Genomic DNA, 27,472 nt, shown 5'->3' with positions numbered 1-27,472 from the left:
CAAAAAGACTTATTTTAGAAAATGTTTTTTAATTCACTTTTTAATTTTTTTTTTTATTAAAATGTATTATTGCAGATGTGGCATTAGAAAAACATAATGCATGAAATTATTAAAGACATTATCACAGTATAAAAACTATCTGTTAATTTAACTTTTTGATAGATCATATAAAATTGATAGATTATTGATGGATTAAATATATATATATATATATATATATATATATATATATATATATATATATATATATATATATATATATATATGTTCTGGTCTATCATATTTGGTCTGCATGCAATATATGACACAAATTGTTGAGATTAATCCAATCTTTTGAAATCCCATAGGATGATGCTGTTAATCTTAATTATTTTGATCACACACACACGCACACGCACACATACACACCCACAAAAATAAATAAATAAATAAATAAGTAAAATAGAAAAATAGCATACTGTAGGCTCCCTGTCATATATTGTGACTAAAATAATATTAAGTTACTGAGCAATAAATCATATTTTCTTACTTCTGACAATGATATAACCCATTAGCAGAAAATTATGATTTAAATGATGATTATGACAACTGGTTTGCATTTGAAAGATTTTTTATTCTGAATTTAAAAGTAATTAATTTTTTTAAAGTTAGATCAGTCAGAATCATTAGTGGAAACCATAATCAATCTAACACCATTAAACATTTTTTTTTTTTTTTTGCATTAAAAGATGATTAAGCAGTAGTGTTGCAAGATATTCTATTGGTATTATAACGATTGCCCATTATTTCAGTTGTCAGATCTGCAGTAACACGGTGCGTGATGTCTTGTGTCGTGATGATTCATCTTGTTGTTGTGCGAGTTGGAGGGATTGTTCTCGGCACAGCTTCCTCAGAAGATGCATTAGACTCGTCAGAATTGGACTCGACCGACTGAGAATCCAGCCTGTTTCCTCCACGTGAATCATTTTCCTCTGAACTCTCTGAGTTTGATGATTCAGATCTTTTATGCAGACGAGACTGAGGATTTCAACAGTTAATAATCTCGTTAATAATAGTATGCTTTTGGAAAAAAGTTCTTAAAGTATAATAGTAACATTTAAAGATAACACTAAATCACACTAAGTTTAAAATACAAAAGAAAACTTGACTGAATACGTACTGGTTTGGAAAAGGCTGATGCAATAAACATCATCAGTAGCATTGCATGTAAAGTCTTCATCCTGCAAATCAAAAGCTTCAGACGAACATAATGTGAAATTATTATTTTCTGGTGACGTCAAAAAGTGTTTTTGCACAAATGTGTATTTATAAGTACTTGTATTCATGTATTATTTAGTAACCAATAATAAAGATAGACTGAAAGCCATAAATGTAGCATAAATAAGAGATGAATGGCTTACCTTGAGCAGATGTTCTTGTCCAGTTAGTGTAATGTCAGAGTCTGTGTTTACTCTGGCATCTGTGGTACTGTGTCTTAAATACTGGATGGAGGTGAGTAAACCAGGGCTTGGTCCAGTGAATTCCCATGATGATGACGTCACAAGTAAACATTTGTGCAACTTTTGGGTCTCTGCCAAACCTTGCAAAACATCTTGCAAAATCTGCAGCATCACCGTATTGTTTAGACAAACCCCAGTGTATGTTACTTGTTTAGTTTTGTGACAGTGAAAGGCTGAGAACTTAAACATAATCCATGTATATGTACGGCAAGGATTTACTGCATTGTACATGTTAGATCCACACGTGTGAAATCATGGCCTGTGACTGTATTTTTATATTCTGGACATGCTCCAGTGCTCTAAACACCGCTTGAGGGAACTCAATGCACCACTGGTTTGTATACTGTATAATACAAATTAGATTATTTAATTAAATACTTTTAATACATTCCTAATACATCCCCTTTATATAAACCGATATATATATATATATATACATTATACATCATTATAACAAATACATCATAAAACATAAAACACAGCATAAATCATAAGTGCCAAATTCTTAGAGATGTACAAACCAATGCGGTTTAATGTGTTTTTATTCTAACCTTTTCATATGGCTTTTATAACATTCAAGGAAAATGGACCCACTTCATATACTGTGTACTTGCATTTAAATGAATAATTTAATGCATAAAATGATTATTTACATACATGATTTTACTTATTTTTTTAAATACCTTCCTGTAATTAAAACAGTTTTTAATATCTGTAATTACATCTACTGTATAATCCCACCGTTGACCCTACTTTTACCCATTAAACCTGATCAGACCGCCAAACCTGCATCTGACCTGTATCCCACCTCAATAGTAGCAAACATATTTTACAGTTCAATATGAACACAATAGGTACACGGTGGTACACTGGTTTTTGTAGTGAAACCAGCCTAAACCTCTGGCCTTCGTGACCACCATCGTGTCCTTCAATGGAAACAATTGTGAGCATTGTTTCATTGTTGCAAGATCATTCTGACTGCTCAAACATGATGGATAAGCAGATTGTTCTGATACTTGTTGTTTTTAATATCTTGTTACAGCTCTTATTCCCAGATCAAACAAGTTCAGCTGCTCAGACAGATACTTCACCAACACAAAAGACGTCAGTGTGGACTGAGGATGTAAAACTGATATAATCTTTCATCATCCTGTATACCGAACCCCAACATCAAAGCAAGAAGTTATAAATGCATAACAACAAACTATAAACTTATTTGATGACGTTAGAAACCAAACTCCAAACTGCTAAAATGTTAACAAAGATGCATATTTTAGCACTCTAATAATAATACTGTGTACATGCAACGTCATCTGGCAAATAAAATGGTGAATTTTCTAAATATAGAAAGTCAATTCAAGAAATTATAACATATAATCTGCCTGTAGTTGTATAGTTGTAATCAGGGTGTGATTTCTTTACTTCTGTTTTTCATAGTTTCCCCTTCTGACCATACATTTTTCAATTTGTAGGATTCAATCGAAAGGTAACAGTAAGAAATTACCAAAAAGCAACCTATAATTAAAGTGGATAGCCATACATTATTTTAAGAAACAATACCAAGTGATATTTAAACTTTGAAGTGAAGATCAAAATGCACAAGGTAATATTTCATGATATTATTTTAAACAGCATGAAAAAGTGTTTTTCAACTACTGTAAAACTGTAAAGGTGATCGTGTTATGTAACAACGAACCAAGTGCCATTTATTTTGAAGACGGATGTTTTCAAGAAAGATATTTCACCATAACTAGTTTATTATGTATTAAGTCATGAAACAATAGCAATACTGTTGAAAATGAAGACAAGAGGGTATTGTCAGTGGAAAACTACACCTGCGGTTGCCACCTGAGAACTTTTACTCAAATAAAATCACCTTGAGACTAGCAGGTTAAACATTGCTGCTTGGTTGAGAAAAGTCAACATCTAGCAGGATCTGAGCTCAGATAGTTTAATATTTTGTTACCTAATGTAAATTCTTCAGTTACCAAAAAGTATTTTTTCTCAAAAAGCAACTGGCAAGACATGCAAACGTTATAGATGTAAGTGGATTAAAGACTATGCTATTGTGCATTACCAGCTCAGATCAGCAGAAACATATGCATGAAAGACACATCAGCACACATATATCAACATCATAAATGGGCTTTTAATCACTAGATTTTGTGAATGTTTTATATTAAATTTGAAGGTATAGCTGAGAACATCACTTGTTCAGTTTGTCTTTGGGAAAGTTATGCTCCAAATCCTAAATTTAACACCATTTTAAAGGATTCAAGTGCTTTTACAGTATTTCTTTGGATGGCAGCATGCGTCCTGCCTCTGCATCAGTTCAGTTAGATTTCTTAAGACATTTTAACAAGTATTTATCATTACGGAAAGAGAATAATTAAAGAAAGAAAAAAGCTGAATTGCTTTTGGTTTCAGATCACCACAGACCACATTCAAAAACAAACACTGTATTAAAAAAATGCATGTAAGTGTTCAGCATCATTTATTCAAAATGATCTTTAAGAAGCCATGAGTGAATTCTGTAGCATGTAACACTATTTTCTATACACGCACACCCAGTTTTAAAAGAGATTTCCATATTTATTTTGATTGATCAAGTCTTTATTCAAGTATTCAAACATTAAATCTACAATCAAGAAATAACCTGCAGGAAGCACCTGGTTCGGTACAGTGCCACTACCCACTGTTACTTCACCAGTAATTATGCAGTGACTAGCATGTACAGTAGGTGGCAGTAGATGATAGGAGAGCCACACATAAACAGAATGAAAACAACAACAACAACAACAAAACACTCAAACTGAGTTCCCACACAGGGTGGTTAATCTACGCTAAAGTAATGCCCATAAATAGTAAACAAGACTCAAGCTTCATATTCCAATCATTATTATAACAATAATTTTACCCTAATTATTATTTTTATTGTAAATAATAAGTGATTAAAAGTGTACATTTTAACATAAATCATCGCAGCATTTCGACCTCGGCACAGTAATATCATCACTCCATCAGCTCATCTAAATTGTAGGAAGTACATAGAGGAATATGGAAAAACGGTGGCGTTTTCCTTTAATAAGTGTATGTATGTATATATTTATTACTATAATGCTAACTTAATTAACAATAATTCCCATTAGTATTAATGTCCAAACTACAGCTAATCAGGAGTAATAGCAGATTTTGGAATTCAACAATACAATAATAAAAAAAGATAAAAAGAAGAAAGTTTACATTAGCATTCCTGACCTACAGTGTTCAAAATAATAGCAGTACAATGTGACTAACCAGAATAATCAAGGTTTTTCGTATATTTTTTTATTGCTACGTGGCAAACAAGTTACCAGTAGGTTCAGTAGATTCTCAGAAAACAAATGAGACCCAGCATTCATGATATGCACGCTCTTAAGGCTGTGCAATTGGGCAATTTGTTGAATTAGTTGAAAGGGGTGTGTTCAAAAAAATAGCAGTGTGGCATTCAATCACTGAGGTCATCAATTTTGTGAAGAAACAGGTGTGAATCAGGTGGCCCCTATTTAAGGATGAAGCCAACACTTGTTGAACATGCATTTGAAAGCTGAGGAAAGTGGGTCGTTCAAGACATTGTTCAGAAGAACAGCGTACTTTGATTAAAAAGTTGATTAGAGAGGGGAAAACCTATAAAGAGGTGCAAAAAATGATAGGCTGTTCAGCTAAAATGATCTCCAATGCCTTAAAATGGAGAGCAAAACCAGAGAGACGTGGAAGAAAACGGAAGACAACCATCAAAATGGATAGAAGAATAACCAGAATGGCAAAGGCTCAGCCAATGATCACCTCCAGGATGATCAAAGACAGTCTGGAGTTACCTGTAAGTACTGTGACAGTTAGAAGACGTCTGTGTGAAGCTAATCTATTTTCAAGAATCCCCCGCAAAGTCCCTCTGTTAAAAAAAAGGCATGTGCAGAAGAGGTTACAATTTGCCAAAGAACACATCAACTGGCCTAAAGAGAAATGGAGGAACATTTTGTGGACTGATGAGAGTAAAATTGTTCTTTTTGGGTCCAAGGGCCACAGGCAGTTTGTGAGACGACCCCCAAACTCTGAATTCAAGCCACAGTACACAGTGAAGACAGTGAAGCATGGAGGTGCAAGCATCATGATATGGGCATGTTTCTCCTACTGGTGTTGGGCCTATTTATCGCATACCAGGGATCATGGATCAGTTTGCATATGTTAAAATACTTGAAGATGTCATGTTGCCCTATGCTGAAGAGGACATGCCCTTGAAATGGTTGTTTCAACAAGACAATGACCCAAAACACACTAGTAAACGGGTAAAGTCTTGGTTCCAAACCAACAAAATTAATGTTATGGAGTGGCCAGCCCAATCTCCAGACCTTAATCCAATTGAGAACTCGTGGGGTGATATCAAAAATGCTGTTTCTGAAGCAAAACCAAGAAATGTGAATGAATTGTGGAATGTTGTTAAAGAATCATGGAGTGGAATAACAGCTGAGAGGTGCCACAAGTTGGTTGACTCCATGCCACACAGATGTCAAGCAGTTTTGAAAAACTGTGGTCATACAACTAAATATTAGTTTAGTGATTCACAGGATTGCTAAATCCCAGAAAAAAAAAAAATTTGTACAAAATAGTTTTGAGTTTGTACAGTCAAAGGTAGACACTGCTATTTTTTTGAACACACCCCTTTCAACTAATTGCCCAATTGCACAGCCTTAAGAGCGTGCATATCATGAATGCTGGGTCTTGTTTGTTTTCTGACAATCTACTGAACCTACTGGTAACTTGTTTGCCACGTAGCAATAAAAAATATACTAAAAACCTTGATTATTCTGGTTAGTCACATTGTACTGCTATTATTTTGAACAATACTGTATAAAAGGTTTCTGAACTTATTGACAACTACGCTGTTAAAAATATTGTGATTTTAACAGTAAAAGACTGTAAAAATTTGACAGTAAAACATGTTAACTGGATAACAGTTTGTTTATATACTATATTCAGTGAATAAATTGTATTACATTTAATATAATTTTACAGTAAAATACAGTTTTTTGGAAGAGAAAAATAAAAAGTCATTGTATAATTTACAGTGAGAGACTTTATAACACGTTTCTTTTTAGTTTTTTTCTCATCAGTTGTGTACATTACGGTTTTATCTTAAATCTAATGTTGTTTAATGTATGATTATTGCATTATTTTAGTATAATTCACCCTGATTGTGATTAGTGTTTGCTTGAAGGAAACTTTGCACCTTCTATATATAAGTATTGCCCCCCCTCAGCTTAAAGAAAAGCTGCTTGGTTTTGGTGTTATCAGTGCATTATAATGGTTCAAAACAGATATTAGTACTTCAGTATGTTTGTTTATTAACATTACATCAGTTAATGAAATACAGTATTTTATTGTAAATTTAAGTTAAGTCTGTAAAACCTAAAATGTTGCTACCATACTTTTTACGATGAAGTTCTGACAACCACAGCTGCCGGTATTTTACCCTAAATCACACAGATTTTTTTTTTTTACAGTGTATGGTGAATTTGTAATTACGCTTTCATTACATGAATTAAAAACACCTTATGAATTCAATGAGCACTGTTAGTGTCATGGGTAGCTGCAGTACAACACACGAGCACACAAAGATAAAGGTAGATGGTAATCTTTGAATAAATCAAAAGGGCAAACATCCACAAACAGAGAGAGAGAACAGAAACACATTCATACAACTGATGTGTTACAGACTCAGAACCGGACAATCACTAGACATTTCTAAACCTTTCTATCATATTTCATTGGGTGTATCAGGTACATTTGGATTTACCAAAAGTCTGAGGTTTATTCCAAAGTTTTTTTTATTATGTTTTCATTGAGAAGTCCTAATGAGTGAATAGTTGTGTGATTATTTCATAAAATGTGGTCACATGTGGTCAATGTATGATTGGATAATGAATTTGATGTTTTCTATGTTAAGATTTTTAATGTGCGTATTGCATTATTACACAAGACCTGACTATTTATTTCTTAAAGGTAAGTTCTCAATATTGAACTGCTCGTCCAGGGTCAGCAGTTCACTGGCCCTCCAGTGGCTCGGATGGGAACAGCACCATGGCCAGTAATACCTTGTTTCCTCTTCCAAGAAGTTGAATATTTCAGACTGACTGCTTTCTCACACATTGAAACTGTGTTTGTTATCAAATAACTGTGCCTGTGATAACTATAGTTTTGTTTGTATGCAACTATAAATCAAAAGCTGAATATACAGTATAACGTATATAATGTGCTAGATGGTGTTAAAGGAAAAAACTCTCAGAGAGAGAGAGAGAGAGAGAGAGAGAGAGAGAGAGAGAGAGAGAGAGCGATGCTGACCTCTACTGGTTCAAATCTGTCATTAAACTAGGAAATGTTTTTTTTCATTCACAAATTCTGACTTGCTATGTATTCACAAAAAGCACCTTACCCAACTATCTCTACCATTTCTACCTTAAGAAATGGAAGAAATACATCTTAATAGATATTTAAATCACATAGAATACATAAATTACTTCAGAAGTGATAGAAGGAAATATATCAATAAAATTACTGTATGTAGCAGTAACACACTGCTCACTGCTGTGCATTTTCTTTTTTATACAAATGTTTTCAGAACTATAGTGTGAACAGTATATATTTGACTAGCAAATGTATAATTGTTTCTAAATTTGTGAAATTAGATGCAGAAGAGTGTAAAATTTGATACAACTTGGGGTTTATATTTATAGAGAGAGAACATTAGAAAATTAAAGAACATGTAAGCATGGATCCATCCTGTCTTGTCTCAATGGTTTAGTCTACTGCTGGTGGTGTAATGGTGTGGGGGACATTTGTTGTTTTCTGACCATGTCCATCCCTTTATGACTACAGTGCACCCGTCTTCTGATGGCTACTTCCAGCAGGATAATGCACCATGTCGCAAAGCTCAAATCATCTCATCTCAGACAGTCACCAGATCTCAATCCAATAGAGCAGCTTTGGGATGTGCTGGAATTGGAGATTCGCATCATGGATGTGCTGCTGACAAAACTGCTACAACTGCATGATGCTATCATCTCAATATAGACAGAAATCTCTGAGGAATGTCTCCAACACCTTGTTGATTCTATGCAACAAAGAATTAAAGCAGTTCTGAAGACAAAAGTGTCCAACCTAGTACTAGCAAGGTGTACCTAATAAAGTGGCCAGTGTGTGTGTATATTTGTGTGTGTGTGTTCTTTTAAGTATAGACTTGAAAGTATGTATCTTCAGGTGAATTAAACGTGTTTCATGAGAGCTTTGGAATGCAAAGCTGCTGTAGTTACAGGAGAGCAGTGTTTTGCATAATTACTGAGACTTTACAAATACAGTACACCAGCAGTTTTATAGAAACATAAACAGACCGTAATGATATCTAGACTTTACAAAATGTGGTCTATTTACAATGTAAATTAGCTTTTATTTTAAACTTTTGGAAATTATGATAGTAACACATTTCTACTCATATGATTCTAAAGAATATTATCTGAACAATGTTTGTTTTGTTTGTACAACATTCAAGACCTAATGAATTGATGTTGACATTGAATTTGTCCTGTAGTTACTTCATAGTACTATGTGTGGTGTAATCTGATAGGACAGATTTTTACCCATAAAGCATTTAAATACCTTCTGTAACAAGTAAAGCTGAATGTTTTCACTTGTTTGTAAGTTTCAACTCTTTTTGAATCATTCTTCTACAACAATCATGTATTCAGGACTTTGTAACTTACAGCATGCAATGTCTGTAAAGGAATATTAATTATTATGATTGACATTCAGATAAGGACTGCACATAATATACACTTTCAACACTCGATGTCTGGTTTATCAGGCATGCATGATATATTGTACAGATAGCCTCGATTTGAGCATCAAAGGGCAGATACAGTAAACTTAAATTTAGGTTATAGAATGGTTTGTTGCATAATCTTTGGTTAAGCAAAGAAACTTCCTGTAATATTATGAAGAAACGTTTTGTAATATTTTGGTTGGTTTTTCGAGTTTATGTCCACCACAATATATATATATAGGTGGATTTCTAAAGATCTAGAGAAGGAAAAACTTTTTGTGAAACTTTCAAAAGAAATCAGACTGTAGAAACCCTTTTTGGTTTACGTTTGTAAGTTTATTTAATTGTTAAGTGTCAAATAATACTTAATAAATTGACTTTTAACATTTTCTACCTCTTACAGAACCTTGATGAAATCCAAAGTATTTTTCAAGTTTATTCTATTTTCATGTGAAATTAATGTTAATTATCATTATATTATTAAATTTATGATGGCCTGCTGATCATTGATGATGTTGAGATATCTGCTTCATCTTAATGTTAGCCCATTTGATCTGGACATGGTGTTTGACACAATTTATGAATCATTTCTAATTGACAGAAAGAGGCAATGCATCAGAATAACTGGGGTAGAACTGTTTCTCTAAAACTAAAGTTTCCGGTAGTTGTACAATATCAAGTGTCTTGAGCTTCTCTGATCATTTATGGTGTTCCTCAGGGTTCGGCTATGGGGCCACTACTGTTTTTACAAATATCAATTTCTCCAGCTAAATACAAATAAAACAGATACTGTTTACATTTTTAACCTGATCAAGATATATTCAAGTATACTTTTAGACAGCCTTAGGTCATATGATTAATATGTCTGTTTTGACAAATGTGACACCATATAAGAGAGCTTTAGCTTGGAGTTAGGAAATAGGCTTTGAGGTAAAGAACGTATGACCAATTTCTTTTCTTATCACAGTTTTACAATTTGGAATTTTCACATCAGAATTGTGAGTTTGTATATAATCCAGCTATCCGCTGTAATTATGAGAGTGCCATATTTTATTAATCACCTAACTGCAGGGGCTCCAAAGTCACAAAATACACAAAACTACACACAGTTGACTGTACGTACCATATAAACCTGTATATGTTATATGATATTATGAGGCATCATATAGGCTCAAATAAACTCAGGGTTATGAGGTGTCGAAGAGGAGTTAATGCTGGGGCTTTGCTAGCACAATTAGCTCTCAGCTGTGTGTTAATGACAAGCCTACTCATTACAGGAGCATGCTGAAAAACACTTGTGCTCATTACAATACCCTTACAAACACCGTGCAGATGAGGATGAGCGCAACCTGTCTGCTCATCTCTGTTGTGTTTCACACCAAGAGATAATCACATAATAAAAGCAGTGAAATGGAGGGGAAATTAGGTTTAAATGAGATCCACTTTATAATGTTAAAAATGCTAGATCATTGATCTGAAAATGGGAAGTTTGCAATGTCACCTCTATTAATCTGCTGGAATCACTTTATATGCATTATACTGTATAAAAGGAGCAGTCAAGAACAAACTGTGCTTAGGTCTGTCAGATTTAAATATGGCCTCTTCTCTTTAGATTGAGATTTTATGTTTAATATGTGAATTAAAACTCAGTAGACAGTGACTGTTTGTCCTCCATTGAAATAAGGTCAGGTTCATGATAATGAAGGTCACAGCTGTTTTTGAGAGGGTACATACGGCATGGTCTTTGGCTAAAAATATTCAATTTGAAATTCTCAGAACAAAATTGGGAATAGTTAAAAGAGTAGTTGACCAAAAAAATAAAGATTTGCTGAAAAATAACTCACCCTCGGGTCATCCAAGATGTAGATTAATTTATTTTTCCATCTGAACAGATCTTGATTGCATTGCTTGTACACCAGTGGATCCTCTGCAGTGAATGGGTGCCGTCAGAATTAAAGTCCAAACAGTTGATAAAAACATCACAAGCAATCCACACCACTCTGTTCCATCAAAGTCTTGTGAAGTGAAAAGCTGTGTGTTTGCACATGCCTTTGGTGTGAAAGACCCAGGTTCGAATCCACTGTGAGACACCAATGTGTCCCTGAGCAATACACAACAAACTCATCTACATCTTGAATGGCCTGAGTGTGAACTAATTATCAGCAGATTTTACATTTTGGGAGACAAAAAAACAAAAACAAATGTTCGGGAGCAGGTGCACCATGTTTAGAAAATAATAATTGTCAACATCAGAACAGAAGGTCAAACTACATTTTATATAAGCTGTTTTAATCTCCATTCATTTCGTTTTTTCTTATTTGAAACTACAACTTGGGACACAGTCTAAATATAGTTTGTCTAAAACAATCTTCATGGATAGTGGCATGAAATATTCATCACAAACACACAGCAAGTCCTTTGATTTTGAAAGAACATTCTGACTGTACTCAATGAAATAAAAAAAGAAAAGAAAACTACTATATGATATAATATATTAGTGATTTTTAATTTCATCATTTTACAAACACATCAACAGTTTTACACTCAGTAGCTGCAGCATTAGACCAGTGATTTGGACATTGTTCATATGGTTTATACCATTCTTAAAAATAGAGCATTTCCAAAAAACAGGAAACAATGGTTGCTGGTAAACAGATAATAAAAAACTCGGAGAGGAAACTAAATCCGTGGTTTTGAACATTCAAAAATACATTTCTGGATGCTGTAAACTGCTGAAGCACGACTTACTAAACCTGATCTCAAACAAGCCCGAACAGCAGATGTGTTGTTAATGAGCCTCCGTTTGCTTGATGGCTTATTTTTAAGTCTCTTGACTGTTTAAATGCTTAATTGCACGCTGCTTGTGGATCCCTGCTATTACAATGACACGGGGAAAGATCTGTTATTGTAGAGGATGCAGAAATGTTAAACGGACTTTGTGTTAAAACAGGGACTGTCTTTGGATGAACAAAGGGAGGCCAGGGCTGTAATTATGGTTTATGATAAGGTCACTCTTTGAGACCAGTAACGATCGCAAGTGGCCTGTTTGAGATGCAAGGATTTGATTTTGCTAACGTTTGTAACGTGGTTTATTTACACTCCAATATATGAGCATGAGACGAACAGAGCAAGCAATGTAAATAAGATGAAAAATATAATTGAGAAAATAAATTACACGACAACAACCAACAACAAAAAAATAAATTTCAAGGACATCACTTAAAAACTTCCTTCGAACAGGACCAAAATGCCCTGTAAACCCGTCTTCATAGTAATACTCACAGGACGTCGAAGTCTTGATGATTCTGGTCAGTGCATCATCTTATTATGATATTTTGCCAAAATATAGAATCTAATGTTACCATATTCATTGCTTAAGAAAGACGTGAAGGTTGTTCCTCAGAATCAAATATTTCTTCACGAATGCTCCTCCATTTAGCCATCAAACATTGGGTTCAGAAAATTCCCCACAGAGCTGTGTTCCCCATCATCCAAAAGACGTCCGTAAGAAGAGGATCTGCAACACACAAACAAATCAGAAGGCCATGGACAATTCAGTTAGAAATAAACTCTTTCTCTGTTGTGGTGTACAACTCGATTTTTACAAAGATATAGGAGTGTTTCATTTGTATTTATTTTTTTGTATATACATATAGGGTTAAGCATATATTTTTTTGTGAGAATCAGCTTAAAATGAAGATAACTACAAAAAACTGTGATGCTTGACTCACCGAATCTTTAAGTAGTACACACCAGCAAGTACAATTAGTACAATGGCAAGAAAGCCGATTACGATGGCAGCGACACTTCCTAGAAAGTAATAAGGAAAAGATTTAGTTGGATGAGTCATACATGACAAAGCTATTTCAAGTATATTAAAATAAGATTTTTCCTTTATCTATAAGTCCTATCAAGCAAGACACATAAAAACAATTTAGAGATTAAAAAGTTGTATATTCAAGTTGTATATTAAATGTTTCTTTTCACACACACACTGGCTCAAACATGCATTTAGATGTGTTAGATACTTTTAAGACACATATTAAACATGTGAATGTCAATACATTACATAACTAATTATTAAAGAGTCATTAAAGATAACAAACACACACTTTTCAATCGAAATGTTTCACAAAAACAAGTTTGTCAGGTTTGAAATGATGAAATGAGGACGAATGACTTCATACAGTATAGTCACTGAGCAAAACTAATGAAGACGGGGTAAGTTAGTTGTGAGAGATGATACTTGTTATCGTGGGTGATGTGTCCTGAGGTCACTATCATTTTCAGCCACTGCTTTTCCAGTAAGTTCTCATTCAAATTCCCAAAACTCCAGTAAATGACACTAAAGTCATCAACGCTGTACAAAGTGCAACGTAATAGATGCTTATGAAAAGGGTGAGGAACAATTGAGCCTTTATTTGAAAGTGTTATCGAACTTTGTTAAAGGTTCAATCACCCAATATACTGTATTAAATATTAACTTCGGCCACTTCTAAAGTGTTTGTGAATCAGTGCCTTGGCAAAATAACAAAAAGTTGCAGCATTAAATCATTGACCTGTTGTGACCCATCTCTGACCTTATCCGAGAACTTTGCATTTGACAATATAGTTTCATTAATGATTTTCAGCTAATGACTTTCATGCTATCCAAAACCTTTTTTAGGGACGCTTCATAAAATACCGAAGAGGTTAACCCTAGTTATGAAATGGTTATGTCCTAGTTATGAAACCATATAGGTAACAATTGATAAAGTCTCAGGAGGAACTAAAATACGCACTTGACCTACTTAAGATCTGGAACAGAAGGTCAAACAACAATCGAAACTGTTTATATTTCATCTAGTCCTATAAACAAACTTTTTTTTTCTTTTTTTTTTTTTGTGCAATAAAACGCAATATATATACACAAACCTGAGCTCAAGGCCTTTGGATCCTTCTTTTCTTCTTCAACAGAATCGGTGAGTGCTGATCGGGATGATGCAGTATTGTCGGTTCCTTTTGTTGTTGTTTCAGTCCCAGGCGTTGACAGTGTAGAAGTAGAGGCCACTGTTGTTATCGTAGTAATTACAGTTGAAGGTGCGCTTTCGTCAGTGGTAATAACCGGCTTTGTGCTTCCCAGTGTTGTCTCCAGTGAGGCAGGGCTCTCTGAGGAGGATGTAGTCTGAGTTTCGTTCACCCAGCTCGATGTGACTGCGCTCGTGTTGTGTGGCGCGCTCGTGTTGTGTGGCGCGCTCGTGCCTGTGAGCTCAGTCCCCGCGGAGGTAGTGTTATAGACAGAGGTCGTGTCTGCTGTTGTCTCAGTTGGTGTGGAGTTGCTCGTAGTGCTCGTGCCCACGCTTTCTGAGGACCCAGCGGTTGTTTCACTTGTACTGGGGGTCGTGGAGACCGATTCAGTCGTTGTTTGCGCCTCAGTGGCGTTTGTGGTGTTTGGTGATAACGCTACATGTGATGTGAATGGAGTTGTAACTGTATCTGTAGTTGCTGGCGGCTCATTGCTCGTTGTGCTGCCTCCAAATATCATCCAACCTTCATGTCACACCATAGACACAAAAACAAGCCATGCATTATATTCTGGTAATACAGTCAGTGAGTGCATTTCTGAACTATGACTGTCAACAAAAAACACCCCCTGCATATTAAAACTGAAACTATTTCTTAAACAGGAAACGCTTTTGTAAAGCACCTTAGTGTTTCACGTTGTTACAAGTTAGTTCATTCATGTTTAGCTTTTATAAAGAGGTAACCTTTATTACGCCTTTTAAAAACTAAAGCAACGCGCAAAGCGCATTCTAGTAGCACGTGCGTGTTTTGAATGAATTGTTAGTGTACTGTTTAATATTAAAAATTATACTACAAAAGCAGTGCTATTTAAATTTAATTTAAATAATTAAAATGGATAATGAGCAGGCTATGTAGCCTATGCACGTTTTTCATAACTTATAAATACTAACATAACAGAAAATTATAACATTTTAAACATACCTGCTAATATCACCGCTGTTGAAAAGTGGGTCTTCATGTTCCTTCCTCTTTCCACGTCTGACACCGCGACTGTTGAACACTTTCTCTATCGCACTGAAACACATAGTGACAAGAAGGAAACTGACACGCGCAGGTCGAGAGCGCGCAGGCGTGCACGCCCCCGGTCCACTGTGACCTCACATCAGAGGAGCAAATAAAAAGAGGGTAAAATATAATATAAAAATACACACATATTGGCTGTAATAGCACCAAATATAAACAGATGATCGAGGTATAATAAGTGAATTTAAAAGACTAGAAGTGTGTTATGACCAAAACTCACCACTAGGTGGAAGCAAATTTAAGTTAAATAGAAGTGAGAATTCTTAAACTTTCAGAGAAATGTTCGAATATATAAAAATAAATCAATAAAAAAAAAGAATGCTGAATTACGACAGATTGCTACTTTCATAGTCAATTATCATAGCTCTTAAATGAAAATTATATTTGTTTCAGTATAACATTTGACTAAAGGCTCGAAATTGTTATAAGAATGTTAAAGGTGCAGGATATTGATATCAGGCATTGAGTATTATTATAGGAACATTGTGATTATTACTTGTTACCTGGCAAGATTAGATACAATTGCAAGATAAAAATAATGCGTTGTTGCGGTCTTGTTGTCGTATCATTATGCTGAGACTGCTCAGCCAGGTTTATCTTCATTCCAATCCACATTCCGTGATGATATGTCAAAATATCACTCAGTCATCTAGGTGGAGCTCAGTAGGAACAAAGGCCGTGTTGACTTTGTGTTGCAACTCACAAATGCATTATAGGGACATTTATATCAACATCTAACTGTACAAAACAGAACAATGCAGTCAGAAGGAAGAAAAGCCCAGTATGAGGTGGTTTGCTCAGCTGGCAAACAGGTTTCCTCTGCTCTGACTGGTCTTCAGTCTGATCAGTTTAACACTGGTTAATCAGATAAACCATCTTATACAAGCCAACTACTACATAGCAACTTAGACTGGTTTAAGCTTGTATTTTTGTGCAGAGAACCTAATATTCATAATATTCTGTCATTCAAATGCCTTGATTCTGTCAGCAGATTAGCAGTGAGATGATCAGAGGCGTGCTCAGGGAACGGCTGTAGTTTCAGAGGGACTGTGAGTCTGTGTGCAGGAGGACATTTCAAACATGCTTTCATGGTTTTGAGTGAAACTTTCCATCCACATTTATGACTCCAGAATGATGCAACAACTGTTCAGAAGATGATGACGTATCAAACCTGACATGGTCACAATGCAGCACTCAAGCAGAACATCATTTAGTGTTATTGTAGTACCATTGAGGTATTACAGTTGTTGTTCATGTTAAATTTGGTTTGTTGTGCACTGTAAGGATTTAATGATTTCTAAAAGTGGCAAATAAAACAAAGATTAGTGAAGTCAAGAAAATAATATTTAAGTCCTTTTGTTTTATTTTTAATTCAGTGTTCTTTATGACATTTACTTGCAATTTCTGAGTAAAAATCATTTACCCCCCAGTGTGTGTGTGTGTGTGTGTTTGTGTGTTTGATCATTTTATCAATTTTAAGTTTTAGTTATTTTAGTACGTCAAGTTATTTTATACATTTTATTTTAACATTTATTTTATTTCACTAACATCGTTTAATGGTTATAGATTTAGTTGACTATTATAACCCTGTTACAGAGTTGTAATGCAGCATAAATTGAGGGATGCACTTAAAAGAGACATTTTGGTTCCAGAGAAAAGGAGACAGAAATCAAGACGAGCACTGGTTGACAGTGACAATGTTTTTGGATCACTGTAAACTTTTTAGATGACAGAAATTAAGAAAGATTTCAGAGATTAAGACAGGGTAAAATGAAAGAGTAATAACTCCAAAAGTCAAAAATAGCACATTTCAAAAGTTTTTTCTTTCTTTCTTTCTTTTAAGTTGAATAATTAAATGTACAATAATGTTCAGGAAAAAAAAAACGTCTAATTAAAACTACAATTTATTTTAGTAATTCACATTTTTTTTTTTTTACATAAATCAGAGGAATACTGATAACAAAGAAAAAAGAAAAACCTTTTATCATAATTTGATAACACTTTACAATAAGGCATAATAACTATACACTGGGACTTGTTTAATTTAAAAGTTGAGTAGTAGAAATATACAATTTAAAGTGAAGAAACATATTCCAATCATCTATCAACTGTGCTACTTTGTGAACCAATGATTTCTTCGCTGTGTGGTGAGCATCATCAGCACCAGAGTCTCTCCCCAGTCTCTCCTGTGGTGCGTGACGTCACAGCCAGAGGGCGTGGCTCCACAGGTGCGCCAGCACAGTCGAAACTCGGAGCGCTTCTGATGTCAGTCACGTGGCTTTCAACAATGGCCAGGCTTGATGGGATCCTCCCACGAGAAGTTTCTGCTGTCCGGCTGCTTTCGAAAACAACCGGAAACAAACCCCATCATTCCCAGCAGGGGCTATTTTCGTGATCTCCCAAACCCATCATCATGCGAACTCCCGGGATTTTCATTTTCGGGATGGTGCTCGCGCCCTGCGGGTGGATTCTGGAGCTGATCTGCACCGTGGCACCAGCCTGGCGCACGATCAACAACCTCCCGGGACAATCCAGCGACCTGGTCCTCCAGCAAGGATTATGGGACATCTGCAGGACTTTCACATCGTCCCGGGACATTCAGTGCAACCAGCAGGACACGCAGTACTTCAGCGCGCAGATCATCGAGATCGCGCGAGCTCTGATGCTGTCCTCGCTCATTCTCAATCTCATTGGCATCGGCGTGGCGTCAGTCGGAGTCCGATGCTGGACTGAGAAACCGCACTGGACGGTCGCTGGGGTCGGAGGTCTCCTCATCTTCATCTCAGGGGTCCTCACCATCATCCCGGTGGCGTGGTACACTCACATCATGACCTCCATCTTCTCCGCCTCCACCGATGTCCGTGTGGGATACTGCCTGGTGCTGGGCTTCATCGGCGGGATCATGGAGGTCCTCGGAGGACTGGTGATGTCCATCGGCTTGTGTCGGCGCTGTGGCGCTCGGAAGCGCGATGAGAGGCCGAGGGCGTTCCCGGTGAAGTCCACGCGCGGTCCGTCTCCAGCGCACCGAGTCACGGTGCCCAGCATCAGCAGCAGCGTCAGCAGCGTCCCGTATTACTCCAGACCGAGTGAGACGGACTTCACACGGGACAAGAGACAGCAGGACAGCACTGCTTACAGAGCACGACCTTACGACACAGATTTGTGATTAAAGAACTTTAAATCCTGTAAATCACCATGGCACTTAAAATCACTGATTTCTATTATAGTCTCGATATATTATAGATCAGTGGTTTCATACAGTTACCAGAGTTTATCGAACAGATAAAAATACAGTTTATTTTTTCATTACTAGTGTCTGGTTATCCCTAAAATATTCTATAATTTCACCGTTTACTGTAAAACTGGAAAAACATGTATTTTGTCCACAGTGAATTTCATTTTGTTTACTTATATAGCTTACTTGTTTAGGTTACTTATTATATTCAAGTTTAAATTGACTTCTGAGGTAACTGGAATATATTTTTCTGAGGCCATTTGTTTGCAAGATTTCTTAAGTGCCTTATTTTACAATGAAAAATTTTTTTTTTTTCTAATTAAAAGTTAGAGTCACTGTGAAATCTACAGTGAAAACAGTAAAAGAAAGTTTATATGGTTGTTTCTACTACATTTTATTCCGGTCATGTGTTTTATGTTATACTGTAGGATGTTTAGTTCATGTTGAACATTATTGTTTGTACTGTCTATATGTTTTTATTAGCCGTGGTTCGCAGAAAAGCTATTTCGATTAACTGTAAATCATCATGTGACCTTTAGTTGTACTTCTTGTTTTATTATGGAGGTTATCGGTCATGTCAACTCATAAATATTGTTCTACTGAAGAGCACTAACACCATTTGTTTGGTTTGATATATGTTGCACTTTATATTGTGAGGCCCTCATCATTGTAGTAACAGTGCCTTAATGACTTTTTGTAGTACTTTGGCTCTAATGTGTATATATCTAACTTATTAGGAACCTCTTATGTTTGTAGAGTTATACCAACAACAAAAAAACGAATATTCTTCTGAAGGAAGCTAATCTTTGCACAAACACTGCACTGGGCTTTGAATGTTTGCAGACATGTATGTCACTGGTGTTTACGATAGACAGAATGATACGCAGTTATCTTTGTGGAAGTGTTTGTCAATGATAATGTCGTAATTGACATCCACCCGTCAAATTAAGGGGAAATGACTGAATGTATTTTTATGATTGTGATGGGTGAACACTGCTCTCATATAACTACCTGAATTAATATAATAATAATAATAAAAACAGTTTGCTTTGAAGAGATGTTGAGTACAATTTTATGCATTCTTATAATAAATATTATCCTCTTATTGCTGTTTTTAAATGTGACTTTACATTGTTTTTAATATTTACCTTTCTTTATTTACAAGCATATATATTCTGAATGTACAATGAACATATGTCATAAGCATGGAAACTTTTTTCATTATAATATTTATTTGCAAAAAAAAAATAAAAAATACACAGCAGAATTATGTCTCATCAAAATATTAAACATTATTTGGCCAGTTATTAACTATATTAATGAACTGTATGAAATTATAAGGCATAAGTGTGTAAATTATAGAAAAAAAGTGAAACATTATTTCAAGAGAGTTGACTGAAACCAACATAGACATCTTGCTAGATTGAACAAAGCTGTATGCAGATGAACTTTTGTCCTGAAACCTCACTGTTACTCCAGTATCAACATCTTCTCTTTGAGGCAGCTTGCCCCAGTGTCTCCCATTTCTCCCAGACTGGCGTTCCAGGTTCGGCTGAAACACGGCATGCAGTGAAAACCAGTTTTGTCTGTGTCTGAACCAGACATTCGTCACCACGCCCTTCAGATGCTAATCACACAGATCCACCTCCTCAGAGCTTCAGTGTGTTTCTTCTTAAGCAGCTGACGCACTCGTCTCTCTCCAGAAGCGGACGGCAGCTCGACCCTAAACCATGCGGACTCCGGGGATCCTGATATTCGGCATGGTCCTGGCCCCCTGCGGGTGGATCCTGGACCTGACCAGCACGGTCGCACCCAACTGGCGCACCATCAACAACCTCGCAAACCAGCCTCCGGATCTGGTGGTGGAACAGGGAATCTGGGACATCTGCACGGTCTCCACAACGTCTCGGTCCCAGCAGTGCAACCTGCAAGGCAACGACCAAATTTATTTTAGCAACCAGATCATTCCGATCGCTAAAGGGATGATGGTCGCGTCGCTGATTGTGACACTGCTGGGTCTTGCACTGGCAACACCTGGAGTCAGATGCTGGAAGGACAGACCCAGGTGGATACTGGCTTCTTTGGGTGGCCTCCTAATCTTCTGCTCCGGAGTCCTGACCATTATTCCCATCGCGTGGTACACTTATCTCCTCAACAGCCTCAATTCCACTTCTGTCAAAAGAGATCCGAACAGAGCAGATGACATCCGCGTTGGCTACTGCATCATTTTGGGCTACATCGGAGGCATCATGGAGGTCCTCGGGGGTTTCGTGATGTTCCTCGGGGTTTGCTCCTGCTGCGGTGGACGCAACCGTGGAGAAAAGCCTGTGAGCGACACACAACGGCCCGTGAACAGACTCACGCCTCTGCCGAGGGTCAACCCACCGAGGAGCTCCAGCAGGAGCACCGAGAGCAGCGTGCCGTACTCGCAGAAGTCACTAGACGATGACCTGGACTTCCCAAGAGCCAAATCCCGAGACAGGGGATCCGTCAACACATCCTACACCGGAAGACCTTACGATGCTGATCTGTGAAGTTATCAGCTGAGTACATACTGTGAATATCTTCTGAGCGATTCTTCTTGTTCTTGAAACTACCGCACTCTTGAAAAATAAAGTTTTTTATCTTCACTGATGGTTACTTTTAGAACCTTTAACAAATCTACGGAAGCTTTCCATCGCACAAAAGTTCTTTATATTGGAAAAGCATTGTTCAGGTTCGTAAGAAGAAATTATTTGTTGTTTAGGAGTTTTTAGTGAAAGGTGGAGCATAGATGAGTGTATGGTACACTTGTTACACCAGGCTTTTTCTTACTTTTACCAGTACTTTGCATGTTTACAACAGTTACTGATTGTGTTTGCCAGTCACGCTTTTAAGCTAAGCAACATTTTAGAGTTAAATAGACTCGATGTAACTTCTTGTTGAAAGATGAGCTTCGTAATGCAGGATCGGATTTTATAAAAACAAGCTCATTTGAACAAAGGTTATCTGTGCAATATTTTCTTCTGCTGTGGAAAAACAAGCTGGAGTTGGAAGAATTACCAGGGCTTTCTGTGATGCGGTGTAACTAGTAATACTGGTTGATTCAGTGTGATCTCATGTTTGAACTGTCAGGTGACCTGTGAGTCATCAAGTATGTTGCTCCAAAAATCAAGATTGGTGTTGGTAAATACCTACCTTTTTCTTTAAAGCCATGGCTATACATATTGTCAAATATTCCAGTTTTCCAGGATTGTCTGCCATAGAATAAAACATGTTTAGCTGTTTCTTGTAAGCAGACAACGTGCCTTCAGTCTGGAGGTCTCAAAAAAAACATACCTGTTATGCAACTGACTGCAGAAAAAAACATGCAATGTATTACAATGCTGAATTAATAAAGTGAATCGTTAACTATAAACAGACACATACAGTACAAGAGCAGCGGTGCATATGGGGTTAAATGGTCTAAACGCATCCAGATACAGGAAGAAGGGTGTCTTTACTGTACCTTCCCATTGGGCTCAAAGTTTGGGAGGTTTCTAAGCAGCAACCCATCATCTTTTAATTCTCTTTGTAAAGAGATTAAAACACATTTTTTTGGTTTTGTATTAAAATGCTATTTATTAAAAACAAATCTGTCGTACATGTCTGTGTCATACAAAACAGAAACAACTTCTTTTATCGATTTAAGGCAACACTTTTTAATTCTTTAGAACTATAACCATACGTTGTAAACGTTATAATAATACTATATAGTTGCACTTTTGTAGTAAAACATACAAAAATGCACTTATGTTTAATAATTCATGATATCATATTTGAACATGTCCTTGATGTTTATTATTACATATGTGCAATTATATACATATTTACAACAGACACCAGTGGCATTAAAACAAAGTATATAGCAAAATAAATGTGAAATTAGTTTAAATAAAGATACGTTGACTGCGAAATATTATATGAAAAGGCCATTTCATTTGGAAACATATTGCTAAAAATAGAGCAAATATTGTTGAAGTGCACTGAATCAATCTTTGATGATATGACTGAGAAATACAAGCTGATAAAAAACAGATCTCTTTATTCAAAAACACTGTACAGCCGAATGAGGCTCGTAGGCCCTCTACTACAAAGTGTTGCATGCAGAGATGTTGTGAAACTCCAAAAATACGAATTATATACAACCAGGCCTCATACAAATTTTCAGACTCACCCGTCAGGACTGACTGAGCTAAATATAATACCAGAAAAACCGCATTGAAATACCTGGCACGTCTCAGCAGCTCATTGCATGTTCGAGATGATTTACATGTATCTCCCCTGCAGCTACACCAACCCAAATCATGCTCCGGGATCATTCAAATGTGCTGCGCTCTTCATGTATTTCACAATGGTTTCCAGTTAAAAGCTGAATCCAGTTAGAGCTACTTCAGTACCTACATTCATACACCCATGACATAAGATGAATATATATATATATTCATGCACATTTAAGTGCGAGTTAAGCTTCATGGTGGAAAGTGGAAGTTCAAGTGTTGATGGTACTCTGTGAAGAGGGAAACAGAGAGAGTTACTGTCTCTTAATGTGACCATTATATAGAGTTCATTTGAGTAACTTTGATGTAAAATGACAAACCTATTTTATGGCACGCTGGATTAAAACATGTTAAAGATGTGCTCCGTTTCTTAACATGGCTTCTTCAGCTGCCTTTTTTCTGTTAACAAAGAGATAACATTGGTTTACAGACTCTTTCGTCACTGCAAATCATGCAACATTGAAATCCAGTTAAAGTGTCAGTGGCAAACAAAAGTGTGCATGATAAATACATTAAAAACTGAGTATAACAAATATGTTTGTGAATCCCGGTTGAATACATGGGAGTGTACCATAAAGGAAGAGTTCACCCAAAAATGAAAATGTCATGACCCTCAGGTCATCCAAGATGTAGATGAGTTTGTGTCTTCATCAGATTTGAAGAAATGTAGCATTGCATCAGTGTCTCAGCATTAGATCCTCTGCAGTGAATGGGTGCCGTCAGAATGAGAGTCCAAACAGCTGATAAATACATCACAATAATCCACAAGTAACTCACAGCACTCCAGTATATCTGTTAATATCTTGAGAAGGCTAAAGCTGCGAGATTGTAAGAAACAAATCCATCAAGATGTTTTAACTTTACACTGTCACTTCCGGCCAAAATATGAGTCCATGATTCATGATAACTCTTCCTCCAGTGAATAAAAGTCCACCTTCTGTTGTCTCTCACATCAAAATCCACAACATATTTGTTTAGAGATCGTGCTTGATCTGTGCAGACTTCTCTCCTGATTCAGAAGAGATGGACTTTTTCACTGGAGGAAGCGTTATTATGGATTATGGACTCATCTTTTGGCCAGAAGTGAAAGTTTAACGTTTCAACACCTTAATCATGGATTTGTTTCTTGCAAACATGCAGCTTTTCACTTCTTAAGACATTCATTAATGTTCTGGAGTGATGTGGACATATTGTGATGTTTTTATCATCTGCTTAGACTCTTATTTCTGACGGCACCCATTCACTGCAGAGAGAAAGTGATGCAATGCTACATTTCTCCAAATCTGATGAAGAAACAAACTCACCTACATCTTGGATGACCTGAGGGTGAGTATTTTCATTTTGGGGTGAACTGTTTCTTTGAGCATCAAGTTAAAATGTTATAAAATGTAATTTCCAAGGCAAAAAGTAATTCTTGAAACTATAATCAAATATTCAAATATTGAAACTATAATCAAATATATGACTTTTTAAAACCTGAACCAACCATGCCTTGTCATAAAAAGTTAAAATTATTACGTCATGTGGGTTTAGAGGTGATACACTCCTCTATAATTTTACAGTTTTTTTTTCAATGAATACATTAAAAACAGACATATTCATTCCATTTTATGCACAAACTGCATTGTTAATGAATAAATTGATTTAAAAATAACAATAATAAGGAATCCGAAGACACACCTCTTCTTGGCTTTTTGTTTTTGCCGTAAAAATGCCAGGCCGAAGAGCAGGATGGTGAATCCGACGATGACAGCCAGGACGCCGAGGGTGAGCGGCACAGACAGAGCGGCATTGATTGTTTCGGTACAGGTGTCTCCAATGTAGCCCAGCTTACACTCACAGGTGGGCTTCCCGTTCACCAGAACACACTTACCATATTTACATTTTATATCAGCACATGCAAGCAGACGGCGAGACATGCCACCGTCATCGCTGGCAGGAGCAGACACGCTGAAGCTCTGAAGTGCAACAAGAACAAAACACATGCAAACTACATGAACAAATGCAAAAGACGCGAAGCAGATCACGCAGACACAGAAAGGTTGTGGAGAGCGGACACTACGTAGAACTGCTTTTCAGGATCTGTTTTCAGATGGAATTTGAAGAAAGCTGCAATATTGCAGGTGCTTAGAAATATGATTTCATTAAAACTGGTGCACGCACAACTTTTCCCAGTTTAGGGTTAATATGAATTGATTTAGTTAATTTCATAAGACTTTTTTTTTATGCTTTAATGACTGATCAAACAATGAAAACAAAGAAATACTGTGAAAATATTATTACAGTTTAAAATAACTGTTTTACTTTATTATATTTTAAAATGCAGTTCATTCCTGTTGTGCGAAATAATTGAAATAATATCTTCTGTAACATCATAAATGTATAAATGTCACTTTTGATCAATTTACTGCATCTTTGCTGAATAAAAATATTTATTTTGAAATAAAAATTCAAATATTTAAATAACAAAATATTTAAACATTTAAATAAACATTATAAAAAGTTACAAAATATAGAAATACCAACAAATATGAAAATAAATATTGTAAAATATTTTTGAAATACATATTTTAGAAATACTTCAATTTCAATATTTATTTTATAAAACCCATTTAGAAAAATAATCTTTCTGACCCTAAAAGTATGTACGTATTGTATGCATGTGTACACAGTATATCTCTAGCCAAAATGCTATAACTGCTATAAATGAAGTCTAAAAACATTACTCCATTCAACAGCTTTTAGCATAAAAATGTGCCATGTTTCTCATATGTAGGCCTATGTCTCATTCACATATAGTTTGGCCCTAACCCCTAAATATATTTTAAACGGGTGGCACATTTTGTTACAAGAGTAATTTTCTCAGTAAGAAAGTGAAATACAAATTCTTTAGAAAACAACAACAACAAAACTATGAAATATAAACTTTTAAAAAAAATATATATTTTTTTTTTTAAATAATGAATGCAAACTTTATCACTTAACGCAGGCAAACAAAGACACCCGAAACACACAAGCCTTAATAAAACTGTGAATCTGACGCCAGGTTACAGCCTGAAGTTGCACCCTTAAAATCCCCTGAGGTGACTCCCTAAGGCGACAGAATAGAGTAACTTACTTAAAACTACTCACCATGTTTCAAGTGAAAGGTGGCAACTGGCAAACATATATTCAAAACTAGAACTGGATTTCTGTATACAAATGAGGAAAAGATGGAATGAGAGATGCCTTCAGAACAGATGAATGCATTGAGACAGAAAGAATAAAGCAATGTTCCCGAGCAGAAAAGAGACCCACCCATTCAGTGAAACTAGAGCCCTGTCAGGTAACACACGGAGGAGGAGGAGGAGTGAACCTTCAGCTTAAAGGACGGGCCAGATGAACAGAGCAGGACATTAAATCAGTGTAGGATGTGTCTGACACCCGATATACACGTCCCCATCTCCTCCCTCATGCAACCCGAGGAAACTGCGGTAGGGAACTTTTGACGCTCTAGCGGTTAATAAACAGAACTGCTTGCGTTTTGTGGAAGAACATTGTAGCCGGAACTACTTCTCTCTGTTTATGTCTCTGAAGAAACACAAAGGTACTGGGTTACTCCGCCGCGGTACCCCCGAAGCAATCTAAAATAGTCCGAATATAAACACTTATTATAGATGTACCCTAGTGATTCAGGACAAGCTAAAAACACGGTTTGGAAAACGGATTCATGGTGTACTCGCTTATTATATACATTTTTCTACATTTTGAACACAAACAAAGTTACGGACCGCAGCTCTGATTGGTTATTTTTTTACCGGGAGCGATGGAGTTTCTGCAAATGGCAATAGGAGCACTGGGAGGAGCCAGAGGAGATTGATTTTTACACAGATGATCTGTCTCATATACTGTCAGGACATAATGACAGGTTTAATAAATATGTAAAAAAATATATATATACATTTTTTTTTTTACAAAAGTTCCATACAGCACCTTTAATATGCATGCAACTTAAAGTTTGTATTTTAGTGCAGACATTTTTTATAGTAAAAATGTGACTAACGTGAATGCATCGACACAATGTGTCCTGAAGTAACGTCGGACTCGTGAAAGAATCATTCTGCACCTTTGGTTTTCTTTAAATTGCAAATAACATTTTGAACACTTTCTGTATTCATTTATTTTTTACATCTCTGTAGGAATTCAAAAGGTGAAGGCAGATCATGAGTCAGTGACAACTAAATGAAACCAATACTTCAAACCTTTTCATGAATATAATGAAAAAATTTCAATTTTGTGCCACAAACTGACGGGACCCAGACAGCGTCACACAAGCCTCTTCCTCTTGTTCAGGAGCCGGTTCATGTTTCATGGGGGATGGGGTAACAGAGAAAGTATTGAAAGTAGACCTGGCTTTGCATAAACACACAAGTGTTTTGTGTTGTGGAAGGAAGCAGGAACAGCAGGCTATTTAAAGCAGCAACTCAGATGACCAAGCAATAAAGCTGGAACTTAAGGGTTC

At 36.2% G+C, this 27,472-nt stretch overlaps 3 protein-coding genes and 1 long non-coding RNA gene across 4 annotated transcripts; 2 read left to right on the top strand and 2 right to left on the bottom strand.

Moving 5' to 3' along the window:
* Positions 1–595: 595 nt before the first annotated feature.
* LOC113054809 (uncharacterized) lies at positions 596–1,491 on the bottom strand. The gene is made up of 3 exons (XR_003277435.1): positions 1,401–1,491; positions 1,160–1,234; positions 596–1,017 (listed from the first exon to the last, which is right to left on the bottom strand). It is a non-coding gene; the product is annotated as an uncharacterized LOC113054809 (long non-coding RNA).
* A 10,342-nt stretch (positions 1,492–11,833) lies between these two features.
* On the bottom strand, positions 11,834–15,446 carry LOC113054045 (prostate androgen-regulated mucin-like protein 1). The gene is made up of 4 exons (XM_026219329.1): positions 15,337–15,446; positions 14,266–14,880; positions 13,083–13,161; positions 11,834–12,868 (listed from the first exon to the last, which is right to left on the bottom strand). The coding sequence occupies exons 1-4, from the start codon at positions 15,371–15,373 to the stop codon at positions 12,787–12,789; spliced, it is 813 nt and encodes a 270-aa protein (XP_026075114.1). The 5' UTR covers positions 15,374–15,446; the 3' UTR covers positions 11,834–12,786.
* A 2,252-nt stretch (positions 15,447–17,698) lies between these two features.
* cldn23.2 (claudin 23.2) lies at positions 17,699–19,787 on the top strand. Its single transcript, XM_026219330.1, has one exon. The coding sequence runs from the start codon at positions 17,852–17,854 to the stop codon at positions 18,602–18,604; it is 753 nt and encodes a 250-aa protein (XP_026075115.1). The 5' UTR covers positions 17,699–17,851; the 3' UTR covers positions 18,605–19,787.
* A 544-nt stretch (positions 19,788–20,331) lies between these two features.
* Positions 20,332–22,286, top strand: cldn23.1 (claudin 23.1). The gene has a single exon (XM_026219328.1). The coding sequence runs from the start codon at positions 20,404–20,406 to the stop codon at positions 21,205–21,207; it is 804 nt and encodes a 267-aa protein (XP_026075113.1). The 5' UTR covers positions 20,332–20,403; the 3' UTR covers positions 21,208–22,286.
* Positions 22,287–27,472: the final 5,186 nt, after the last annotated feature.

The sequence above is a fragment of the Carassius auratus genome, chromosome 35 (assembly GCF_003368295.1).
Source record: "Carassius auratus strain Wakin chromosome 35, ASM336829v1, whole genome shotgun sequence".
Lineage (NCBI taxonomy): Eukaryota > Metazoa > Chordata > Actinopteri > Cypriniformes > Cyprinidae > Carassius > Carassius auratus.
This window is presented reverse-complemented; position numbering and strand designations above follow the sequence as displayed.

Coding starts and splice junctions, on each gene's coding strand:
- LOC113054045 (XM_026219329.1), bottom strand. CDS start 15,373: ATGAAGACCCACTTTTCAACAGCGGTGATATTAGCAG. Junction 14,881..15,336: donor AACAGCGGTGATATTAGCAG/GTATGTTTAAAA, acceptor TGTGACATGAAG/GTTGGATGATATTTGGAGGC. Junction 13,162..14,265: donor TCCAAAGGCCTTGAGCTCAG/GTTTGTGTATAT, acceptor ATTACTTTCTAG/GAAGTGTCGCTGCCATCGTA.
- cldn23.2 (XM_026219330.1), top strand. CDS start 17,852: ATGCGAACTCCCGGGATTTTCATTTTCGGGATGGTGCTCGCGCCCTGC.
- cldn23.1 (XM_026219328.1), top strand. CDS start 20,404: ATGCGGACTCCGGGGATCCTGATATTCGGCATGGTCCTGGCCCCCTGC.